The sequence below is a fragment of the Bidens hawaiensis genome, unplaced genomic scaffold, assembly GCF_021521415.1.
Source record: "Bidens hawaiensis isolate Kalapana, Puna unplaced genomic scaffold, B.hawaiensis_p1.1 tig00018033_1, whole genome shotgun sequence".
Lineage (NCBI taxonomy): Eukaryota > Viridiplantae > Streptophyta > Magnoliopsida > Asterales > Asteraceae > Bidens > Bidens hawaiensis.
The window spans coordinates 74243-98639 of record NW_027492722.1 but is presented as its reverse complement, the minus strand read 5'-3'; the positions used below and the strand labels follow the sequence as shown (position 1 = coordinate 98639).

General features: G+C 37.2%; 4 protein-coding genes across 4 annotated transcripts; 1 reads left to right on the top strand and 3 right to left on the bottom strand.

Annotated features, from left to right (window-relative positions):
• Positions 1 to 6300: 6300 nt before the first annotated feature.
• Positions 6301 to 7461, top strand: LOC143555265 (uncharacterized). The gene has a single exon (XM_077044849.1). It carries the CDS (start codon positions 6301 to 6303, stop codon positions 7459 to 7461), a length of 1161 nt encoding a protein of 386 aa, XP_076900964.1.
• A 3590-nt stretch (positions 7462 to 11051) lies between these two features.
• LOC143555264 (CASP-like protein 1E2) lies at positions 11052 to 11956 on the bottom strand. The gene is made up of 2 exons (XM_077044848.1): positions 11721 to 11956; positions 11052 to 11379 (listed from the first exon to the last, which is right to left on the bottom strand). The coding sequence occupies exons 1-2, from the start codon at positions 11954 to 11956 to the stop codon at positions 11052 to 11054; spliced, it is 564 nt and encodes a 187-aa protein (XP_076900963.1).
• Positions 11957 to 15585: 3629 nt separating this feature from the next.
• On the bottom strand, positions 15586 to 16997 carry LOC143555262 (divinyl chlorophyllide a 8-vinyl-reductase, chloroplastic-like). The gene has a single exon (XM_077044846.1). The coding sequence runs from the start codon at positions 16930 to 16932 to the stop codon at positions 15682 to 15684; it is 1251 nt and encodes a 416-aa protein (XP_076900961.1). The 5' UTR covers positions 16933 to 16997; the 3' UTR covers positions 15586 to 15681.
• Positions 16998 to 19499: 2502 nt separating this feature from the next.
• On the bottom strand, positions 19500 to 23406 carry LOC143555263 (UDP-glucuronic acid decarboxylase 4-like). Its single transcript, XM_077044847.1, has 8 exons — positions 23124 to 23406; positions 22122 to 22420; positions 21674 to 21821; positions 21452 to 21531; positions 20544 to 20627; positions 20361 to 20435; positions 20166 to 20258; positions 19500 to 19823 (listed from the first exon to the last, which is right to left on the bottom strand). Exons 1-8 carry the CDS (start codon positions 23404 to 23406, stop codon positions 19593 to 19595), a joined length of 1293 nt encoding a protein of 430 aa, XP_076900962.1. The 3' UTR covers positions 19500 to 19592.
• Between the last annotated feature and the right edge of the window lie 991 nt (positions 23407 to 24397).

The following is a 24397-nucleotide window of genomic DNA, read 5'->3' as shown; positions in this document are numbered from 1 at the left end:
TTATAGACGCTTCATTCAAAACTTTTCTCGAATAGCAGTTCCATTAACAAAGTTAACATGTAAAAATGTTAAGTTTGAATGGGGAAATAAGAAAGAAGAAGCTTTTGTAACTTTAAATCAAAAGTTAACAAATGCCACAATACTTGCATTACCAGAAGGAACTGAAGATTTCACAGTTTGTTGTGATGCTTCTAAGTCAGGATTAGGATGTGTGTTAATGCAACGTGAAAAGGTTATTGCTTATGCATCAAGACAATTGAAGAAGCATGAAGAGAATTACACAACACATGATTTAGAATTGGGAGCAATAATTTTTGCCCTAAAAATTTGGAGACATTATTTGTATGGTAGTAATTTTACTGTATTCACAGATCATAAAAGTTTAAAGTATATATTTAAGCAAAAGGAGCTTAACATGAGGCAAAGACGCTGGATGCAAATTCTTAGCGACTATGATTGTGAAATCCAATATCGTGAAGGAAAGGCGAATGTAGTAGCCGATGCATTAAGCAGAAAAGAGCATGAGAAATCTAAAGAGTACGAGCTCTAAGATTAGAACTTCAAATCAATTTAATTGATGATGTGAAAAATGCTCAAAAACAAGCAATGGAAGGAAATAACATTGCTGATGAAAAACGAAATGGTACAATTGATCAACTGACCAAAGGAAATGATGAGATCCTCCGAATGGGGAATAGAATTTAGATACCAATCATTGGAAATTTATGAGAAAGGATTCTCGAAGAAGTTCATAAATCCAAGTATACGATGCATCCCGGAAAAGATAAAATGTATCAAGATTTAAAGAAAACCTATTGGTGGGTAGGAATGAAAAAGGACGTAGCTAATTATGTTTTGAAATGTATAACTTGTTCACAAGTTAAAGCTGAACATAAAAAACCATCAGGATTACTTCAACAATTAGAAATGCCAGAATGGAAATGGGAATTAATAACAATGGATTTTGTTACCAAATTACCTACAACGAGAAGAGGTAATGACACAATCTGGGTGATAGTGGATAGATTAACAAAATCAGCTCATTTCATACCAATGAAGGAAACTTTTCAAATGGAACAATTAGCTAAACTATATGTAGACAAGGTTGTCTCATTACATGGAGTTCCATTATCCATCGTATCTGATCGGGATAGCCGTTTTACTTCTCATTTTGGGAAGAGTTTCCAAATAGCCATGGGAACGAGGTTAAACTTGAGCACAGCATACCATCCACAGACTGACGGTCAAAGTGAAAGGACCATTCAAACGTTGGAAGACATGTTAAGAACTTGTGTAATAGATTTTGGTGGAAATTGGGATGACCATTTACCACTGATAGAATTCTCTTACAACAACAGTTATCATACAAGTATTAATGCTGCCCCATTTGAAGCACTTTATGGACGAAAGTGCAGAACACCAGTGTGTTGGGCAGAAATAGGAGGAAAACAATTATCAGGTCCTAAAATCATACAAGAAACTACTGACAAGATAATTCAAGTCAAGGAAAGATTAAAGACCGCACGAGATCGTCAGAAAAGTTATGCAGATCATCGACGCAAACCATTAGAATTTCAAGTTGGAGATAAAGTGTTACTAAAGGTATCTCCATGGAAAGGAGTAGTCCGATTTGGTAAGAAAGGAAAGTTAAGTCCGAGGTTTGTTGGACCATTCCAAATTATTAAAAGAATTTGACCAGTAGCCTATCAGCTGGAGTTACCAGAAGAAATGAAGCGGAAATACCCACACCTATTTCAATAGATCTCGAGGACGAGATTTAAAATAAGGAGGGGAGACTATAACAAACCATAATAAAGAATAAAATAATCAAAGAAAGAAATGAAGAAATGAGAAAGAAAAGAGAAGAAGTAAAAGGAAGAATGAAAATTTTCCATCCCACACTGGTGAAGGGAAGAAAATGGAAGGCTTCCACCATGGTATAAATAGAATTTCTAACTCTTGTCCCACATCGTTAGATTACAAAACTTGTAAGCCCTTTAAAAGGAAGAAAGTTCACATGATAATATTCTTATGTGCCAAATCACACCCAGTAGTCCTAGCGGAGGGTGCTAAGTACCCGACGCGCACAGGCACGGGCTCGGGCGCTTTGATGGCGCACTTCGCACGCTCGCATCGCCGTGAACCGCTTAAGGGCCGCCTTAGTATTTTTGCACCTTCGCGATACGCGAAGGAGCATGCAACTTCGCGATACGCGAAGAAGTATGCAACCTGTCGAGCCACGTGGCATAGCTAGGGCTGACTCGACAACCCTACTGCAACTTCGCGATACGCGAAGATGCTCAATTTCAAGTATAAATAGGGTTAATCTGGACGTCACAAATCGTTCAGTTTCATTTTCTCTCTCAAAATTTCTTATATATAAGGCTAGTATTATACCCGAGTAGTTGTAACGGTACCTCTCCGATTGAAAGGAACTTTTATAACACGAATCCAAAAGCTCTACCTAATCAAGGTATGACATTGTGCCATCGTGTAAAGTTTCATGTCTCGTGATTATCGTTATGATTATGGGTTTATACTAATAGAGATATACTACATTGTGCTTAATCTAGGTGCTTAACATCAGAAGGCTTGTTAAATATAAACTTGCAAGGTGAGACATTCGAGTTTTTGCACAACTCATATTTGTGTGAGACAACTGATTTTCCAAAGCTGTCATGATGCTTTTCTAAATCTATTAAACTCATGACAGATAGTCCAAATATTTTCAAACGATTTTAAATACATTACAGTGATTAAGTCTCTGTAGACTTACGGGATGGTTACTACTGGTATTGTGGGGTTTTGTATACAAGGCTTGCCTACTTGGCTATTACACGTTACTTATTGGACAAGTGTTAGCCAATAAGTAATATGACCACAGTCACAGATACGGTCGAGTGACAAGTACCTTTCAGTAATTTGTAAGCAGGTAGATGTAAAACATCTTAATGCTGTAACTGTAAAACGTGTCATTCATAAATGAATGTATTCACCAGTATTTCCTGCTGATCAAATATTTTTAAACATGTTTCATGTAACACCCCGACCAAAGGCGGATTATACATCGGGGCGCCACATATTGTTTCATTACTCGTGACACTATTGGGTGTCAATATTTAATAAATACATTTTATTCGCGCACGCGCAACGTAAGCACATGATAACATAAATCAACATAAATCAATATATTATAAGGCAAAATATTCGGACAACAATAACTTGTCTTGTTACATTTTAAACTAGGTCCAAAGCAAAAGAAAATATCCTACGTGTCCTCAAGCTCCAAATGTAGCTACAGCAAACCTGAACATGTGTTAAAATAAACGTCAAACACTTGCGTGTTGGTGAGGAATCAAGTTTAATAGATAATAATAGATAATAACAATCACTGCGCGCAACACGTGTATGTCTGGTGTTTAACAAGGGTGTAATCAGATTGTGACCAAGCCTAAATAGATCATAGTTCATAGTTCAATCCGTGCTCCCAAATGAGCACAAAAACAAGAAAACATATGTGCAAGTGTAAACAAAGAAAACCGTAAACGATAGGTCTCCCGTGTTCATCTAATGGATCCATGAAAACTTCGGAATAGGCCGAACAAAGCGGTTAATGATACACACATACAAATAAACAGCCAAGTAAACGTCCTCAACACATGGGATACTGCGCGACTAAAGTTCATAAACAAGTTTAAGACTCAAGTTTGTACGAACACATGAACATCCCAAAACATTAAAAATAAAAAGGGATTTGGTACGAGATTACTCACTTGATTAAGATGCGTTGAAAGATAATGCAAGAACCAACTTTAAACAAGCACAAGTTAACCTATAAATAAGGATATTATTGGTTTAATGATTGGTTTTAAGTCTTGAATATATGTTAGCATTATTAATAAGTAACTTAACAAATTATTATATATTATATATTACCGGAAAACAGGGCAGAACAGGAGAGAAGACGAATGCAAAGGGAGGAGACGGCAGAGGATCAACGGCAGAGAGCAAGGAAGAGAAAGATAATAAGTATTTGTGTGTGTAGTGTTAAGAAAATAGCATTATTATTTATAGGGAAACCCTAGGGAACACAATCCCTAGAAAAGGGGAAAAGATCTCAAAAAGTAAAAGATTCCAAAAGCAAAAGATATCAAAAGATATGGCAGCTGCAGGGGACAAAGGAAAAGCTGACAGGGAACAGTAAACAGGTATGGGAGGGTCAGATAAAGGTACTGGTCAAGCATGAAAAAGCAGATCTCAAAATATAATGTCAGTCACTTTTTCTGTCAACCAATGGGGTTGGTGCGCATGCTGCGCCAAAAGTGGCTTTTCAGACATAAAACATGTTAGGTCAACAGCACAGAAGATAATACAACACAAAAGTAAACGGCTGGATTAAACAGAAGAAAAGACTCAAGGGTTCAGCGCGAGAAGGCTGACACAGAAGGTCAAGAGTGCGCGAGCGCGAAGGCAGACAGAACCAACCTTAGCGCGCCGCGGGAAGAACCACAATCCTTAGCGCGCCGCGGGAAGAACTATATCTCTTAGCGCGTCGCGGGAAGAACTATAATCCTTAGCGCGCTGCGGGGACAGTTCGCCTCGCGTGTCGCAGCAACAGATGGTCTTCACGCAGGCTTCCTTGTAAGGAGTCTGGCGCGTGGAACTGCGCAGACAACCTTAGGCGGGAAGAAACAAAGGACAGAGTTAAGAGGGGTTCAAGGCTCAAAGGTTAAACAGAAGGGCGGGACGGCGGAAAGAAAGAGAAGAAGAGGGACGGGGAGGAACATATTAAAAGTAAAATATACAAGTATAAATAAATATTAAATCATAACAGAAAGAGATCGGTTTAGAGAAACGGGTACCTGGGTCGGGTCGGATCGGGCAGATGTCACATTTCAGGTGACTTGTTAGAGATAAAGAAATGATGTCTGCGGGCTTCCAGCTTAAATAAGTGGCTTGTCACCAGAATAAAGAAACATGTTTTGTAAATTGGGTTTATCCCTATAAAACTTATGTTTGTATAAAAATGGGTTTTTATCTCAGTTTATGAAATAAGAATTATGGTGTTTTTATAACTTTCCTAACTACGGTTCTGATGAAATATTCCGCTGCAAATTATTTTAATAAACATCGATACCACCACTCAACGTTCGCGGCTCCCCTCTCGGGGTATAGGGATCGGGGGCTGTGACATTCAGTTAACGATTATGATGGTTAAGTTGCTTACCCTTACTGTTATGTTCCAGAGATCTTTAAACGAAAGAAAGAAAAGGAAAAGAATCCTTTCTTTTCTTTTCTTCACTAACTTTCTTTTCATTCATTTCCTTTCAAATTGGAAAGGAACAAAATCTTCCATTTTACCCTTACTTTTCCTTCTAATTCCTACCATTTCATTCCTTTAATGCAACTCGGGAACACACAATTTCCTAATTTCTTCCCTTTTCATCCTTAAAATGAAACTCAGAAATACAACAAATCTTTTCTTTCCTACCTTTTCCATTCTTTTCTTTCCCTAACACTGCATTCTCGGGTTTAAAATATAAGGAAAAGAAATGATAAGATTGGATAAAGGAAGAAAGGAAAAGAAATTATAAACTTAAAAGACATTCTCGAGTTAAAGAAAAAGAAAAGAAAGTGTTAGTTACATTCTTAAGTTAGATAGGAAGGAAAAGATAGGAAAAAAAATGGTAACTTTACAATTATGTCCTCACTCTTGAGTTAGTTAGGAAGGAAAAGATGAGTAAATTAGTAATACATAAACTTTTCCTTCACAGTCAGGCCATATTTGGCCGAAAAGTTTTGAAGGAAAAGAGGCCTCACTTTTCTTTCCATTCTCTTTCTTTTCTTTTAAAAAATAAACTCAAGAATGAAACAAGAAAAATTTTCTTATCTTTTATTTTCCAAACCCTTAAATAAAAAATTCAAGAATATAATGTAAATGATACTCAATAACACATCGCCCCTTTTTAATTTTTCCTTCCTTAAATGTAACTCAAGAACATAACTAATATTTTCCATCTCTTATTTTTCTTGCATTTTCTCTTTTAAATGAAATGAAACTCAGAACAAAGAGTTAAGACCTAAGAGTATCTTCTTAAAAAGAATAAAATATATTACTTACTAAAAAAATATAAATAGTTTTACAATTTAAAAGATAGAAAAAGAATAAAGAAATAAAATATATTATTTATTAAAAAACATAAATTGTTTTTTAAACTTATAAACATCACCTTCATCCACCAACAAGCAAAACATCTGATAAAAATAACATCTGCACCTCCATCTCCACTTCTACCGCCAATGAACTTCTTCCAATCCGTTTTCTCCGACGACCCGGAACCTTCTAGCCCCGAATCCGAACCCGATCCGGATCCTAGCCCAAGCATCCCATCCATCACTTCCGCATGGACCTTCGGTTCCACCTTAATGAAAACCCTAGCCTCCAAATCCGAATCTGTCATTGAAACCTACCGCCGTGATCTCGAGGAATTCAGCTCCGGCATCAAGAAGGAAACCGCCGTCATCCTCGATGCCGTTAAGGACCTGCCGACTTCGCTCGAAGCCGGCGCCGGCTTGGCTCAGGAGTCGCTCGAGTCCGTTGGTCAAGCCATCGATGATCTCGGCTCAACCGTTACTGAAATCATTGCCAGTAGTAAGGACTCTATTCTATCAATCGATAATAATAATAATAATAATAATAATAATAATAATCTAAGAGGTGATGTTATTAGTAAGCCTTATAGTAGACTTGATGCACAAATTAGAATGGTTCAGAGTGATATGAATACGTATTTGAATGATCCAGATGATGTAGAATATGATGAGTGGAAGTTAGGGTTTCGGTTTGACGAGAAATTGGGGGAAATTGACGAGGTGATGAGTGACAAGGATGGGGTGGTTGGGGAGATATATAGAGAGATTGTGCCTTCAAGACTTGATGAGAATTTGTTTTGGCTTAGGTATTTTTATAGGGTTTATAAAGTTAAGATGGCGGAGGAGGCGAGGGTTAAGCTTGTGAAGAGAGCGATTTCGGGTGAGGAGGATGAGGAGTTGAGTTGGGACGTGGATGAAGACGATTATGAAGAGAAAGCAGAGTCTGGTTTGAAAGTTGATGAGAAGGAATGTGTTATAGAGGAAGATAAGAGTTTGGAGAAGAAAGATGTTAGTTCTCAAACAGAAAATGAGAAACCGAGTGAAGCAGAAGCTAAATCAGATTTGAAAACAGATAAAGATAGTGATATTACGGTTGTTTCTAGTCAACCGTCGCCTGAGGAAGACGGGTGGGATGAGATTGAAGATATTGGAAGTGGTGATGAGAATAAGGATAAGGATAAGGTGGTCTCTCGTGGCACTGGCAGCCATGGAAGTGCTGATAGAGCAGAGTTGCAGAAACAGTTGAAACAGTTGAGTGTTGCTGAGGAAGAAGATCTTACATGGGACATTGAAGATGATGAGGACTGATGAGACGGTTAACTTGAAGTTGCGAAAGTGTTTTTAAATTTGGTTCGTCGATTATTTGGTAAGTAGTTTGATGTGTTCTTTAGTTTTCGACTTTCAGTACATGCATGTTCCTGGATGCTTGTTGTGTATATAATGTGACTATCTTTTAAAGAAACAAATTGAAATATACTGTGGTCAAACCTTTATAATATGCTAGTTTAGTAGTTTCTTGCAGCTTACTTTTGGTTCATTTGCATAACACAGTTTTATTTTTTATAAAGAAGTTATGGCGTTTTGTAAATCTTTCATGTATTTGCATTTATAGTATTTGTATATTCATCTTGGGAGTTAAGATTCTATACAGAAGTTTATAGAAGGATGTACTTTTTGTATATTTAGGCAACTCTCAAGGTTTTATAAACTTGGTACAAGTGAATATTGATTAAAGTAGCCCTGGTAGTGCTTGTACACTAGGAAGGTGACCCGACCCATATAGGTGGGGGGGTTCAGGGTGCACCCAATGTTAGTGTATGTAAGCATTTCAGTTTAGTTAGTCGCTGACAGTTGGTTATGGTAGTTATCTGATTTTAGTTAGCTATCTACATTTATGTTCAATTTTTTTTCACGTCTCCCTGTTTATACAGGGAGATCTATGTACTTGTATCGTTATGGTGAGTTGGCGACTGGCTTTATAAATTGTAATTAGTTATGGTTGGATAAAAGTAAGGGCATCCCAAGTTGGTGTTTTGTTGTGAATTTGAAGTAAACAGGTTAAGTTAATATATTATAATCAGAGATGACGCGTTTGGGGTTAAATAAATATAAGTAGCAAATTTTTAGCAAGAAATATGGTTGTGAATTTAAAGTAAACAAGTGTTAATATGTTAGAATCAGAGATGATGAGTTCAGTGTTAGATAAATATAAATCTTTTAGCCTAGAATTGTGGTGGTGCTTGTGTTTTGTATGGCGATTCAGAGTGGCAATTGTTATAAGGTTTGCTTTCTGCAGTGTTATTAGTGTATGAAATTATGTTTGGTATCATTTTATCAATCTATATATGCAAAGGAGAATGTATTAAAAGCTGCTTTTCTACTTAATAAACCTTCTGTTACCCACACACATTTGTCTACCAAGACTGCGCATTATTGTATCTTTTTATTTGAAATCACCGGTTAAATGACTTTTGTTGCAAAACTCCACGGTGGTCGGTGGAATAGATCATTAATGGATTGATTTTGGTTATTCGTCATCACAAACGGGTCAAAAGGGCAATACAGGTTGAAGTCGCATGTTTAAAAGCTGAAAACTGAAAAGGGACAAATCCAAATTGAATTTGGTTTTTAACTGTATTGAATTCAGTTTGGTTAAACAATTGCGAATTCAGCTTCGGTTTGGATACTGGTTAGGGACAAAATTTTCAAATCTGAATAAATCGATGCGAAATACCCGAATAACTGATATACGAACCGCTGGTTTGACCTATAAAAACATACAAGTCTCTATCCCGGTTTCCTGTCTTGCTGTTGCCGGTCCGTTTTTCGAAACCTAGTTCAAAACAGAAGAACCCATTGCTCAATTCGTTTTGGACTTGTCCAAACTAAAGACTAAACACATTTGTGATCATTCTGTGAAATTTTGGTAGGGCTATTTACTTCTAGCTACTTGTTAGTTTTGCTTGTGTTTAATCTAAGTAAATCGAGCCTAACCCTCGAGCTTAAATGTATGGTTAGAAAACATAAATCTGTAACAATTAAACCGATCATTAAGTCTTCAATCACCCCCACAACCACCGCCACACCCACTTCCACCGCCGTCATATAAACCAAAATACTCGACTACATACACACCATGTTCTTGACCTTTATCTTTCTCCTTCCGACTTTGTTTCTTTTGGTCATCTTTCTCGTCTTGATTGCTTCGACCTTCTACTGACTCCTCGTCTCTCTCGTTAGATAGACGAATGTTTGGACTTTTGCGATTATTCTTCAACAAGGGTTGCTGAATATCAGGAGACTTATCTTCTTGTTTGTGGTGGCATACATTAACTACTATAACGATGGCCACCAAAATGAATATCCCAAGTACTATAAAAGCAACAGCCAAACCTGCAGACATGATTACTTAACTATCAGTAGCCTTTAACCATGTCTTTCTTGTAGTATTCCTCTCTGTCCTTATTTATAGTGTTTGTTTGACCCGCATAGGTTAGATCGTAAGAATATTTTTTTAATAATTACTTAATTAGTAATCTCCGTGAACATTCCGCCACACCCTTCAGATACACGGCATCGTTAAATACAAAGACTCAATCTATATAAATATTATTTAAGTAATTAAAGCCAACAGGTCTCTTTCAGAAATGATCCCATCTGGCACGAAGGAGGCAGTTGCGGTGGTGTTCCTGGCAGACCCTTTCAACCTTAAACCCCATATGCCGAGCCCCCCCCCCCCCCCCCAAAGTACTTAAACTGTTACAATAAATCAAAGAAATAATAAACAGCTTTTATTACAATTATATGTATAAAGGTTGCTTCAATCTTTCAAAACACTATTATGATCTATGTTCCAGACACAAACAAGAAAACTGGGATACCATCGACGAATATTTTCTGTCGAAAACATTTGTCGGTTTGTTATTGACGGATGCCATCAAATCTTCCTTAATCAAATTACCTTTAAAAACTTTATTCTGACGGTGATCCGACCGGAAGCTATAATGATTTTATTCTCCATCGGTGTTAATAGACGAATAACTATCGCTGACGGACTTTTCCAAGGTTGATTCTAGAGCAATCGTCTGGTAGTGGTTTCTGTCAGAATATTTGTTGGAACACGATCAGTCTCATAAACATAGTAAATTTTAAATTTCCAAGAAAGATTCCTGATTTGTGTCGAAAACATTTAAGGTGGAGTTTTAGTCAAATTCCGTAAGTAATGTACTCTAGACCAATCTCAGTTTGTTTCTAATAAGCGTGAGCCACGACATAGCCAACGGTGTACCTATCAAAAATCTCAACCTGTAAATGGCATACTCTTGGTACAAAGCGACCAAAACAAGACTCTCCTGACCACGATCCACCATTGTCGTTGCCAAATGCCAGATCTTGTAAAAGAATCATACTCAAATTCTTTTCACGTTTCAAACCAAAGGCCATTCCCATCCTTAGCTTGTGGGGAAATCTTAGGCTATATGTATAATTAGTATATCTAGAAGATATCAAAATGCAACATTATTCCAGGTGTTTTCTCACAACCTTACCACCTTAATCACCAAAGTGACCATGTGTTTTCATAGTTTCGAGTTTTCGAACCAACTTGGTAACCAAAATTTCGATAGTGTACTTTAGATCAAGAACAACTTCAAAGCATTTAGTCTTATAAACCATGTTGTTGACTAATTTTTGTTTTATTAATTAGCTAGTTACTTGATTTATAACAATAAAGATATTTGCATTTTTTGATTTATTATATGGACTTTAAAAGAACAAGTTCTCAGATTATATATTTAGATTTAAACAAAATGCCATTATAAATACAACACACACAGCTTAATTTTACAGTTGAATCAATAGTTTGTCAAAGAAAGTATAATTAACATATAAAGTGATACTTAAAGCTTCTTGCAAACACCAAAGATGGCAAGTAGAAGATACGCTATGCATCCAATGAACGATAACACCATCGCCACCACCACCTGGTTGCAAAATTTATCAAACACGTTACATACTTTTTGCCATCGAACATGTGAGTTGCCGGTGTAGCCAATTACACCAACACCACCACCGGCACCAATAGCTGAGAAGAGGAGCGCCACCACTACTAGATCGAAAATAGTTACCATCATTAATACGTTCTTCTTTCTACCTTTCGTTGCCAATGTAAGGATCAAAGAGATCGTTGCGTAACAACATGCTATTGCATTTATGATAACAAAGAACCTATAATATCAAATAATTAAAATGGAACTAGATAAGATAATTCTACAATTAATACAGATCTTGTTCATTAAAATAATTCATAAACACTAAACAATACTATTGAATGATATTTTAGTGTATTGAATAATTGCAAACAAAATCTTTCTATATATGTATAAAGAGATTAGATCGAAAAAGATAACGATAAAGCTAATCAACTAGTTCTGATATTCAAAATAAAGAGAGAATAACAGTCGGCTAACAAACAAATTTTAAAAATAACTAATAAATCAAATAATAATAAATAAAATAGATAATAAACTTGATAAAATCACAAATTAGGGGAGATTGAGAGTACATACACAAAAGCAGACATGTGAAGCCATTTTGCAGTGACCGGCATCTTAACCGGTGGCATAGAAGGGGCGATTGCCACAGTTATGGTTGTTGTTTGTTTATTTACCCCGAGAACAACGGCTGCTGCCAGAGTTAGCAGCAACGCTAGAACCCTCGCCACCAGATCCGTACGCCTCAGCCTTCCTCCTCCAATTGCCACCTCCTCGGTGATCATGATCCCTTCTTTGTGCTGCATCTCCATATCTGTAAATTTAGTAATTCAATTGAAAATGTGTGTTATTGAAGGTCCACATATGCATGTTTATATAGGGGATCCTAGGTGTCAAAACAAAATACAATTCTAATAGTTTGGTTTCTAATTCAAATAATTTTTTGTTTAATATCTCTTATATCGGATATAATGAAACTAGAATATGGATTCACGTGTACTTGTTATAAAATGAAGAGTATTACTATTTTGTAACATGTTTTGATGTAATTATTAATTTAGTTGTTCTTAAACAGTTTAAAATTGAAGTACTTTGATGCTTAGAGAGATACCATTTTAGAACTTTAGTGACAAGATATGATTTCTTGTTTTCAGTTTTTGTGCTAATCTTTCACACCACTTTCTTCTTTAATTCCACATTTTGTTTGGAATGTTTGAGATAAAATGATTTAAATAAAATATAATAAAATAAAAAACTAAATTCTTATTTTTATTATTTAACACTGTGAGAAAAAATGTGTTTCTTTAAATTTATAATACTAAAACAGAGTCCATTGACTTTGTGCCAAGTCATAGATACCATAAGAATTATTTTGGTTCTTAATTTTTTAAAAACAATTGAAATTTGAGATGATTAGAATTCACTTGTGAGGAGAATGCAGTATCTTGTATATCTTCTTGTGGAATGAAATATTGTATTTTGATTCACCTAAATCGCCTTCAAACGCTACCATCCACCTCTAGTTTAACTCTACTATCCACCATCACCCACTTGTTACTAAAGACCACCGTTACCTCACATTTGTAGGAGGGCACCATATCACTAGACCAATAAATCATGACACCACCGATCAATACACAAATTAAAACGTCCGCAACATGCAAGAGCACACATTAATACACTCATAGCATGAAATCAAGTGGTTTGAATGTGTGTAAAACATATTTCTAACAAGAGTTTTGTGTATTAAACTCAAGAACATCAAAAGAAGTTACGAATCTGATATAAAAAGAAGTTATTGATTTGAATTAATAAACTACCAAGCGTCTGCAATCATTGGAGGTCCTCCTGCAATCTTCGACCTTGTCAGTTCTACCGTTCCTATCTCAACCTCTACTTCAGTTTTGTCTTTCAATTATAACCAGAAGCTACCAGCATTGATTGCAATACAAAGGAATCATCATCAACTAAAATTTTGAAGAAAATAGTTTGCCCGCCAGGTGTTTGACAAAACGCCTCAATGAAATAATCTTTGTTTTTGGTGTTTTGAGGAGGGGAGGGCAACGGGTGGTTGCTCTCCTCCTTCCTCTTTGGTTCGGGTGTTCATTCCTCAAACTCAACTCGAGTTTTGTTTTATTATTATTTTTCTTGGTGTGGTACTTGGCTACCGGGGTGTTTTGTGGGTCGGGGGGTGGTATGACCGGGGCTATTGAGGAGGTTGTTTGGCCGTGTCCGTTTAGAGGCTTCCACTGTTGCCCCGATGGATTACCGGGGTCCAAGGGGGTTCGATTGGCCGCACATATTAAGCGGCTTCATTTGTCATCGGATGACAAGAAAGAGATCTTACGGGAGGCGATCTCGACAAATTTGGATTTGTTTATTTCGGTTGGTGAGGCTTTAAAGGTCTCGCGTAGGTGGATGTGTGGAGCGTGTATGGAGTCACATGCTCTCCGTCGGGGGTGCCATCATGATGACGGGTCGGTCTGGTACAAGTGTGTCACGGGAGATGTGGAGGAATATATAGTGGGGATTGCGAAGCCACATGTTGGGAGGGAAGTTGTCGCGGTGGGAAGGGTGGAGGTGGATGTAGCTCTCCTTGAGCGTGTCTTCACTCTTCCTATTACGACTGTTAAAAACATTCCTCATAGTTGTCGTATGGCTTTTTCCCAAGCCTTAGTGGGTGCTCTGGGTAAGGTGGCGGCTATGCCAGAGTCTGTTGAGGCGTGGGTGAAACTGTTGTTGTTACCACGTTGCACCTTACGAGTTTTCAGACCTTCTAATCGTCAGCAACGCAGGTCTGGCAATAGAAAGTCTGAGCAATGCCGAATTATTCAACGGTCGCTATCCGCTTGGGGTGACCGTGACGGTTTCTTTGAGCTCCTTATATCGCTTTTTAACCAACCCCTAGGAGATGCCCCGGGTGGTGATGCGTTTGTACCCGAGTCTGACAACGCCGGGTTGGGCGCCAATGTTAAACAATGTTTGCGAAAAGTTGTGGACGGGCATTTCACTGCTGCGGTCAAGGTATTATGCTCTTCAGGGGTTGCACCTTTCGGTAAGGATACTTTGAACGCTTTGTTGTCTAAGCATCCCATCATGGCACCTCCGATTATGCCTGCTTCCTTGCTTTTTGAGTCTCCCCTTGTCGTGGACGTTGATAGTGTGCTTGGGTGCATTAAGTCTTTCCCTAAAGGGACTTCGTGTGGGCGGGACGGTTTGCGAGCCCAACACATTTTAGATGCGTTGTGCGGAGAGGGGTCTCCGATTGCGGATGGTTTGCTCAAGGCTATCTCTGCGGTGGTTAATTTATTTTTTGGGGGAAGGTGTCCTAAGGTGTTGGCAGAGTTTGTTGCGTCTGCCCCAATTACGCCGTTGCTTAAACTGGACAATGGGATTAGACCTATTGCCGTTGGGGCCATTTGGAGGCGGTTGGTCTCTAAGGTGGCTATGAGGGGTGTCGGGAAGGAGATGGTTAAATACCTCGGTGACTTTCAATTTGGGGTGGGAGTCCCCAGTGGGGCAGAGGCCGTGCTTCATAGCGCGAACAGGTTTCTAAATCAGTTTCATTCGGATGGGTCATTGGCTATGCTTACTGTTGATTTCTCCAATGCCTTCAACTCAGTAGATAGGACGACCCTTCTACATGAGGTTCGGAGTCGATGTCCTTCCATTTCTCTTTGGGTGGATTTTTTATATGGACAGTCGGCTAGGTTATATGTGGGTGATACTTTCATTAAATCCACCACTGGGGTTCAACAGGGGGACCCTCTTGGGCCTCTCCTTTTTGCCTTAGCTTTGCACCCACTTGTTCATTAAGACCACCGTTACCTCACATTTGTAGGAGGGCACCATATCACTAGACCAATAAATCATGACACCACCTATCAATACACAAATTAAAACGTCCGCAACATGCAAGAGCACACATTAATACACTCATAGCATGAAATCAAGTGGATTAAATGTGTGTAAAACATATTTCTAACAAGAGTTTTGTGTATTAAACTCAAGAACATCAAAAGAAGTTACGAATCTGATATAAAAAGAAGTTATTGATTTGAATTATGAATTAATGAGGGTTAAGGGTTGAGAGGAGAAATTATTATATTCGATTTTGATGTGGGTAGACGAGTATGAGATCGGTTTTGAACAATCAGACAAACATCACCTGTTACCATTCATGTCCCAAACCTGAATTTTCCTTTTCCAAATAATCTCATTGCTAGTCACGTACTTAAATATTGGCAAATTCAAGCAACTCTACCCATTGGCATAACAGCTATAAAATGTATATATGTTAAATAATGAATTTCAATAAAGTGTTCAACTAGATTCACAAATCCAAAAGCCCATAACATTCAACTTGAGAATGAGAACCACACTAACATGACACAAGAAACTGCTCAGATTTCTAGTCACAAATTGGAAAGCAAGTGTAGCAATATTATACAATTGACATCATATATCCAAAAATGGCGTATAACTCACAGTATATTGCAAAGTACACACCTTTAAAACAATCACAAACTCAAAACTTTCAGAAAATTGTTTGTTCTCCTAGTTCTTGCCCTGCCATCCCTTCTTCAAGCACCTTTTTAAAGAAATCTTCCAATGTATCCTTCCCATAACTCGGCGTCCCCTCGTCACTGTACTGCTTTGTTTCTGGATCATAAATAAGCATACTTTCGGCCGCATAATACCTCCCAATTTTCCCAAACTCAGCCGCGTCCTCCAACGAAGGAAATATGTTTACAAGAAAATCAAGAATCCCAATCACAAAATCCATTATTTCAATCGGAACTTTAATAAAATTCGGTTTCTTTCCTGCCAGTCTAAACAACATTTCCCCTTGTTCCAACGGTGTCAACGCCTTCCCGGGCCCACCAATCGGTAAAATCTTATTAATCTTGTCTGGTTTCAGCACACAGTCCGCAATAAACGAAGCCAAATCCGGCTCGCTTATCGGCTTACAAGCACACAACTTCCCATCACCAAACATCACATATGGCTTCCCATCTTTCACAAGCTCAACTTGCCCCCCTAAACTTTTAAAAAAAGCCGTCGGCCGCACAATGCTATAACTAAAACCATCATCTTTCTCCACTTCTTCGACCAATTCCGCTTCGAATTTCAGTTTCGCTCGTTGGAATTCAAGAAGGGGCTTTTGCACACAAATCGCAGACAACAAAACAAAATGTTTCGCGCCGAAACTCTTACCGGCTACAAGACTGTTCTTTGTAGCTTCATAATCAATCTTCCAAGAATCTTTAACACCACCAGACCTACTAGCTAAACAAGACACCACAACATCAATAGAAACCCCCAAAGTCTTTAAACTTTCTTGTAAAACATCCAATTGGGTCACATCTGAAAAACAAACATTAGCTCCATTAAGCTTACTCAATGTATCCTCTTTACTGTTTTTACCTCTAATCCCACTTCTTTCTCTGCACACTGCAATCACATTAAACCCTCGGTTGACCAATTCTTTGACCACAAAATTACCGATGTATCCGGTTGAACCCACTACTAAAACGTTGATATCTTTTGGGGGTTTGTCTCGGAATGATGATTTGGGTGGTGAATTAAGAGTTATTGGGGTTGAAGTGGCTGCAAGATTGAATCTTTTTCGATTTTGGATGTGGGTTTTGGATAAATGTAATGGGAGGAGTGAAAATGGAGATGGGTTTAGTTGGATTTTGTGTGGGGAGTGAGGAGATAAGAGATTCTTGAAGGTTGAGGTTGAATAAGTGGGTGTGATGGTGTAGAAGAGTGCAGAAGTGGACATGGTTTTAAGTTTGAAGATGGTGAGTGAAAGATGCAGGAGTTGAAGATGAAGGAAGCATTTGGTATTTTCTGTTATCTGTTTTGATAAACGAATCCAAATGATTGGTTTGTGTTTCATACTTTCATTTCATCTAGTCTACCCCCACCCCCACCCCCACCCCGAAAATCGATTTCTAATTCGGTTTAGTTTAGTTTCGGTATCATATCGGAAAATCAGAAGTTTAACAAGATGAGTGTTTATTGGTTTGGATTTCATGTTTCTCGGTTTTGTAGTAGGTTAAATGCTTAATGTGTTGCACATATAGGAAAATCTATAACTGAATATATGTATGTGATACGGGTTCCTTAGTTTAAACCGAATTCATTTTGGTAGAATTAAAAACTGATTACCTAGTTGGTTTTAGGTTAAAATTGAACAAGAAACCGAGTATGTGATGGGGTTTGGTTTGCAACAATTTTGATTCGATTATGGGTTTAGTTGGTTTGAAATCAAGTATATTGACCACCATGGTTTATACACTATTAAAAGTCTTTTTTTCCTTTAATTTTGTCTTGTATTTAGATTTTTTATTTTAACTGCTAAATCATATTGGTTATATATGCTTTGTTGTAGGTTTTACTACTTCAATCTCAAATTGCTCACAAATCATTTACACCCCTATTAGCTACCATGTTTGTTTGATTGAAACTAGCAATTGAATGAAAGCAATGACAAAGGAGGAGAGGATTTGAATCGTGGTATTCTTATAGTTAAAACATAAATTCGAATATATATATTGTTGCCTCCAAACAAGCGTATGGATTTTAAAATGTGTTCCTTTGTTTGTGGTAATGAATCATATATTTAAGTGAAATATGTGTAAATCCAATATAAGGCGTGCCTTAGAAAACTAGGTTGCGGACACCAAAACCTTATCCAAAGGCAATTAAACCGAAGACCTGAAACTTAATTAGACGATATGTGACACATTAGTTATAAATTTGGCCAAACCCTTAAGTTATTGTGTAAACAAACAAACGTACTCAGCAAAATCCCATTTTAACTTGGGCTGCAAACAGATAAAAACAAAGGCCTAACTTCTGGAAACTACTTGAAAACGTGAACTTGAGCTGGCTCTCATCAGCGCGTGTTGTTATGCGATTAACCAATGTGGAGTTGAATATATGACAATATATGTAAGTAAACCCTTGATGATAGTAAAAGTTCAAGAAAATTAAATTGGTTAAATAGACAAATCACCTCATCTAGTCTCTTCCAAATCATTTCATGACAATAGCCTCTTTCAGTGAGTCAAACAGGTACTGTAAATGCAGTGGTGAAAATATTAAAAGTCAAATGACTTCCTTAAGTGATGTCATTTCCTTAAGTTTTCGACACATGAATCATTATAACAGAAATATTAAGCATATAGAAAACAACCCTTAAGTGATGTCATTTGATGATAAAATGGTACTCGGTTTGACTAACAAAAGTCAAAGGTATCGATGCATGCCGCACTTTTTCCAGTGGAAAAAATTCTGATGACCACCAACTCTGAAGAAAATAAATGATTTGAAACTCGTATGCACAATAAACAATAATCAAATTCACTGTTAAAAACCTAAATAGGTATAACGCAAGGTTTTTCACATGGCCTACTGACTTGCAAATCCCACAATCATCACACAGTGGAACTGCCTCTTGCTGGTCAGCAATGTGAAAGTTTGCATCAGGGAAACATAAACAGATTTTAAACCTGTAGGAATTGACTTAGTGTATACATCATCATCATCAAAGAATTTGCAAATTTCATAATAATATTCTCCCATATTGACACCACAGTTTGTGCAGACACGAGCAACCTGGATACTAACGGAAACACTCATAAATTAAGTGAAATAGTGAAGAAGACTCAAGCAATTGGTTATACTTCGAGTCACAACCACATACTTGCTGCGCAGTGGGGCAAACTAAACAAATAACCATATTAAGAGAAAGTCAGATGAAAATTCATTATTTGAATTCTACTTATATGCCATTGTGGTTTCAAATATATTTCTGCCTATAGAATTACGATACAGGTTTCATTATTTCATTGTCTATATTTATATCAATGAATCAGTTGAAACTCTGAAATGTCCAAACCTGACAAACTATAAACGAGACTTTGTAATTCATTTTAATATTTATGAAAATAAATACAAAGATACATAATCTCCCATCTTCTATTAACTTTTTCAGTAGTGACTTTATATTCTGACACAAGGTTAATTAGACTAAAATGTTCCATAAAACTTGAAATTAGGATAAAAGACCGCCTATCCTATCAGTATTTGCTGCAGTGGTTAAATAGAAAGTAAACGAAGAACAAAATCATCTGTAAACTATGTAAAATATCACATAGATTTTTAATCAAATACATTAGTACACCCACTCAGATTTTAAATAAAATACATGAGTACTCCCACTCAAACCTGCTGACATATGTATACAAATACATTAACTTGGATGATCTTTTGGTAGTTGGTTTTGGACTTCTCTCTATTATTATGTATCCTCTATATAATACACAATATACTTCTTCCTATGTTTTTCCTTTGGTTGATCAGCTTACCTTTTCTTGCCTTTAGTTATACATAGTCTCTCTTTAGTCTTTAATCTCTACTAACCAAACACATCCATTACACCGATGGAAATGTGCTTGTACTGCTACCACCTTCTTTTAGGTCGCCGAAGATGCGCTGCCGAAAATCTGATACCATCATTGGAAGTCCTTCCTGGAGTGGCACCATCGGCTGCCATCCTAGAAGCTCTTTAGCTCTTGAAATGTCTGGTTTCCTCTTGTGGGGATCGTCTTCCGTATTTGGCCTAAATTCTATCCTTGCATTTGGATCAATCGTGTCTTGCACCACCTGCAATAACGATTTTTATGATTTCTTAAATCTAAACGAACCACCTTTTAAATTTTAGGCAAATTGGATTTTAATAGCTCAAACTATGATCCATGGACTGCTAATTGTTCATGAATTGTTTTGAAACAATAAAGTAGAAATTAGAAGCAAACTTAATTACTCTTCGTTTGCTTGGGATATTCCTATGAAAGGGGGATTGTTTTGGCAACGACTGTGAAAGTTAGAGGTGTCATTGGTCACACTGTTAGTGTAATTTATTAGCGGTCAATGAGTTTTGATTTGAATTTATTAAAATCCAATTTTGCTTAAGTTTTCAAATAAAATGATGGTGAAAAGGGTAACCTTTGCGAGTTTGAGCATGGTGAATTCACTGGGGTTGCCTAGATTAAACGGTCCAACATGATCTCCTTCCATCAGCCTCATTAAACCTTCTACCTGTTTTTCATTCGGTACACACATTATATTTCAAAATTTATTGTGATATAAAGCTCGTAAGTCATAAACTGGACGGTGAAGACGAAAACTAGCTTTAATTACCAAGTCGGAAACATATTGGAAGCTTCTGGTTTGCTTCCCGTCACCATAAACAGTCATCGGTTCCTTCCTTAAGGCCTAGTTCATGCATACAACATCACAACAAACATATTGTTTAATGTTTTCACATTCTATGTAAGATTATAAAGTTCATCAGTTGCTGATCTTAAGTTTCTAAACACGCACCTGAGCCACAAAATTGCAAACAACACGCCCGTCATCAAGGCACATTCGCGGTCCATATGTGTTGAAAATCCGAGCAATCCTGACCTGCAAACAGTTTCATCAAAAACATGTTATGTGATGAAGTCAGGAAGTGACTGACAAGTGTAGTCATTTATTAATTTCACCGAAGTGAGCTGTTCTGAAAATTATGGGTTTGAGAAAGGCCACTCTATACACCAATGGCATTATCTAGACACCACCAACGTCTCATATGGCCCATATGGGTCGTAGTGTATGCAAAAAGTGGTCAAATGGACCGTTTTGATAGTGATATAGCCCGTATGGTAGGGAGAAAAGGTCACTTGGGTCGTATGAAGGCTAAATTATACGGCTCGTGTGGTGTTTTTGACTAACTAAGAAATAACTGATGTGACAACTGACAAAGTCGTACGAGACGTACAACCTTTTTCGCCCATATGGCATCTTATGGCTTGTATCATAGTGCAAAAGGGGGAATAAGGCCCATATGATATGCATGCAATTTGGTGTACACTTTTGGGTGGCGTACCGATAGCAGAACCCTTTGAGAAACGGGGGTAGTCTAACCAAAACAGTAACTTTAGGTGGCTGAAATTTGTAATATGCAACATTCAGATGTGAGAAATGAGTTATGACATTTTTATTGTTGAAGTTATTTGAGATAGTCACTTGATAAAGGGGTGTTTTAGTCTCTCAAAAAGTGACTTCATTTAACCAAAAACCCATAACACTGGTGTGATATATATTGGCAACTCATAAAGAAGTACCCAATGTCAAACCGAAAGACCCATGTTGTCATCACCCATTTTCAAGACAACCTAAGTCTAAAAGTTATTATAAGATTTTCTAGCTTTGCAATTTTGGCCGAGTATTGGAAGAAGATCATAAACCTCAAGGTTAAGTCCTCTGTGGTAGTCCATGGTAAGTGTCTCCGCAACTCGCTTGCCTTCATCATAACAACTTCTAACACCTGCCCATAAATGTACCCAAATCCGATTAATCCATCAACCTAAAGCAATGGTATTCATGATATACAGAAAACCAAAAAGAAGGTGTGAAAAAAAAATCATATACTTCAAAGATAATCTGTAGTGTATCAAAGATAGGCTCACCGATGGGGTTAACATTGCCCCAATAGGTCTCAACTTGTGGGTGTTCAAGGGGATCACCATAGACCTCACTAGTACTCGTTAACAAGAATCGGGCATTGACCCTCTTTGCGAGCCCTAGCATGTTCAACGTTCCCACCACGTTTGTCTTGTGATCTCTATCTTAGTTAAGGATTCTTAATAAAAACCCAAATCAACATGCTAACTACACTCTACACATAAATTTTGAATTAGCAATTTCATTTATTCTAGGGGACTCGTTTAAGAGTATCAGTATGCTCATAAAGAATTTATTGTGAAAATTAGTGAATCTATAATATGTATGATTCAATGATTGTTTGCTTTTTAGAAATCGTATAAAAATGAGTGTCATCATATTCACCAGTATTAAGATCCTTAGCAAAATTTATATATTTTTAGAATCCGCTTATACCATAGATTAAAAGGATATAATGGTCTTGATGGGGTTGTATTTGTAATGAACCGGGGAAGCAGGGCAAGCAAGATGATATATTTGATCAACCTCTAACAAAATAGGTTCCACCACATCATGTCTAATGAGCTCAAACCTAGGGTTCCTAAGATGGTGCAGGATGTTATCTTTCCGACCCGTGAAAAGGTTATCGACTACAATTACACTGTCACCACGAGCCATCAAACGGTCCACCAGATGGCTTCCAACAAACCCGGATCCACCTGTCACTAGCACCCTCAAACTCTTCGACTTTAACCCCAGAGGGATCTTGCCACCTACATCCAATCAAGATAAACTTTAACAACTGTTTTGACATTCTCAAAAGAACAAACAAAGATGTTAGAATTCTTAATCTTAAACATGGATTGATCTATCTTTAGTTATAATGTCTAAGTAAATTCGTAATGCCACATAATACTAGGGGGGTGCATGAGTCGATTTTAGGCTCAAGCTAACCAAAACCGAAGTTAGCGTTTCAGAAAACCGTTGATTTGGTTTTTTCGTATTAGTTTGGTTCAATTATGGTTATCAGTTTTAAATTTGGGCTAAAATGTTAAATTAAAGGTCTCACTAGGGATCAAACTCTTGCACCGGCACCATCCAATTTACTCTACTCTGGAAGATGGTGATTTACATCCTTCATGTTGGTTGTGGGACCAGTCGATGACGGACACCCCTTTTAAATTAATGAATTTTTGTCTAAAACTTTTGGCTTAAATTTTTTTTAACCACTTGTTAATGAATTTAGAGCATGCAACTTTTGGACCAAAATAATGAATTTTGACCATAAATTCAACCATTCGGTGTGGTTCGGTTAACGAAGCATAACCGAAACCTAACCGTAAGGAAAACAGAAACCGAACCGTATGTTATTGGTTTTGAATTAATTAATATTCATCCCTAGCTACCACAAATCATAACATAAACCCTAGACATGCATAATACAGAAAACAAAGCGAAAGGGACATAGATACTTACCGGCATTCACGTGGCCAGAATGAAGCTCGTAGGCTATCCGACGAGGTAGCGAAGTCAGCTCGGCAACATAAAACGACCCAGAAATCTGTTCATATTGCAGCGGAGACATGGAGGGTAATGCAACGACAATATTTGAAACGAGAGCTGCAATGGCGATTCCGATGAGGACAAAAAGCAAACGATGTCCTTGAAACATGTATCGGATGGAGTCTTTGATTGAGAATGAGAATCTTTTAGGATTCATGATCTGGGCTTCATTTTGATTAATGGTTTCCGGCGTCATTTTGAAAATCTATGCATGTGATGATTATTAGGAGATCAATAGATTGCTGTTGAGAAAGGACGATATTATTATGATAATATATATATGGGGATTCATGGGATTGTAGATCCTATTGCATGCTTTATGTGACACGTTATATCTATGATATTTTATTATTGTGCATGATCCATCAATAGTGTGTGGGTGTACGTCGTTAGTTTATGTAAGCAACTTAAGTTTTAAGAAAAGTTATAATGCTTGTGACAATTGCTAGCATAGTTTTGAAACTTGTAGCCAAGAGATAAATATTTTTGGACTGGTTACAATAAAAAAAAATGTAATATAAGTTTAAGGGTGACTAGAATCTGAATTCTATATCTCAATGTGTACGTTGGTTGGCACAATTTGTTTTGGTTGACAAATGGAATGGAAATAGAATTAATTCACTCAAATTTCTTCATGCAAAGGAATTCTAACATTTTTTTCAAATTGTGAAGAACAGGAAGATTTGATCACTCACCGATGTTACGTACATTCGCCACCCAGCCTCCCCCACTATCCTTTTATTCGGATGATTTATAAAATATATGAATTTAGTAAAAGCTTTCACTTGCGTACAGTAGTTTTTATGTGTGCTGAAAGTTAATGAGGCACTTGCAAAATTACGGAATTGTCGGGAACCCTAGTTGACAACTTTGACTAATTGCCTTTGTAGTTAACTTCCTTGAATGAAGTTTATAGACCATATCACATGTATTAGTTATGAACATGAATACTGGCTTGTAAAACTCCATGGACCGAACAGTCTTTCTTTGAAAGATGATTAATTAAATCAAGGCCGTCTCCGAGAATGCATGGGTCTTCATAGACCCTGTGCGATTAAAAAAATAGGCCCTCATATGTACTCATATACATACATGTAATTGTTAGAAATTAGGAAATCATCTACTTTACAAATAAAAGATTTTAACAATAACCAATTAAAGACCGTTGGAGGCTAAGTCAAAGGAAT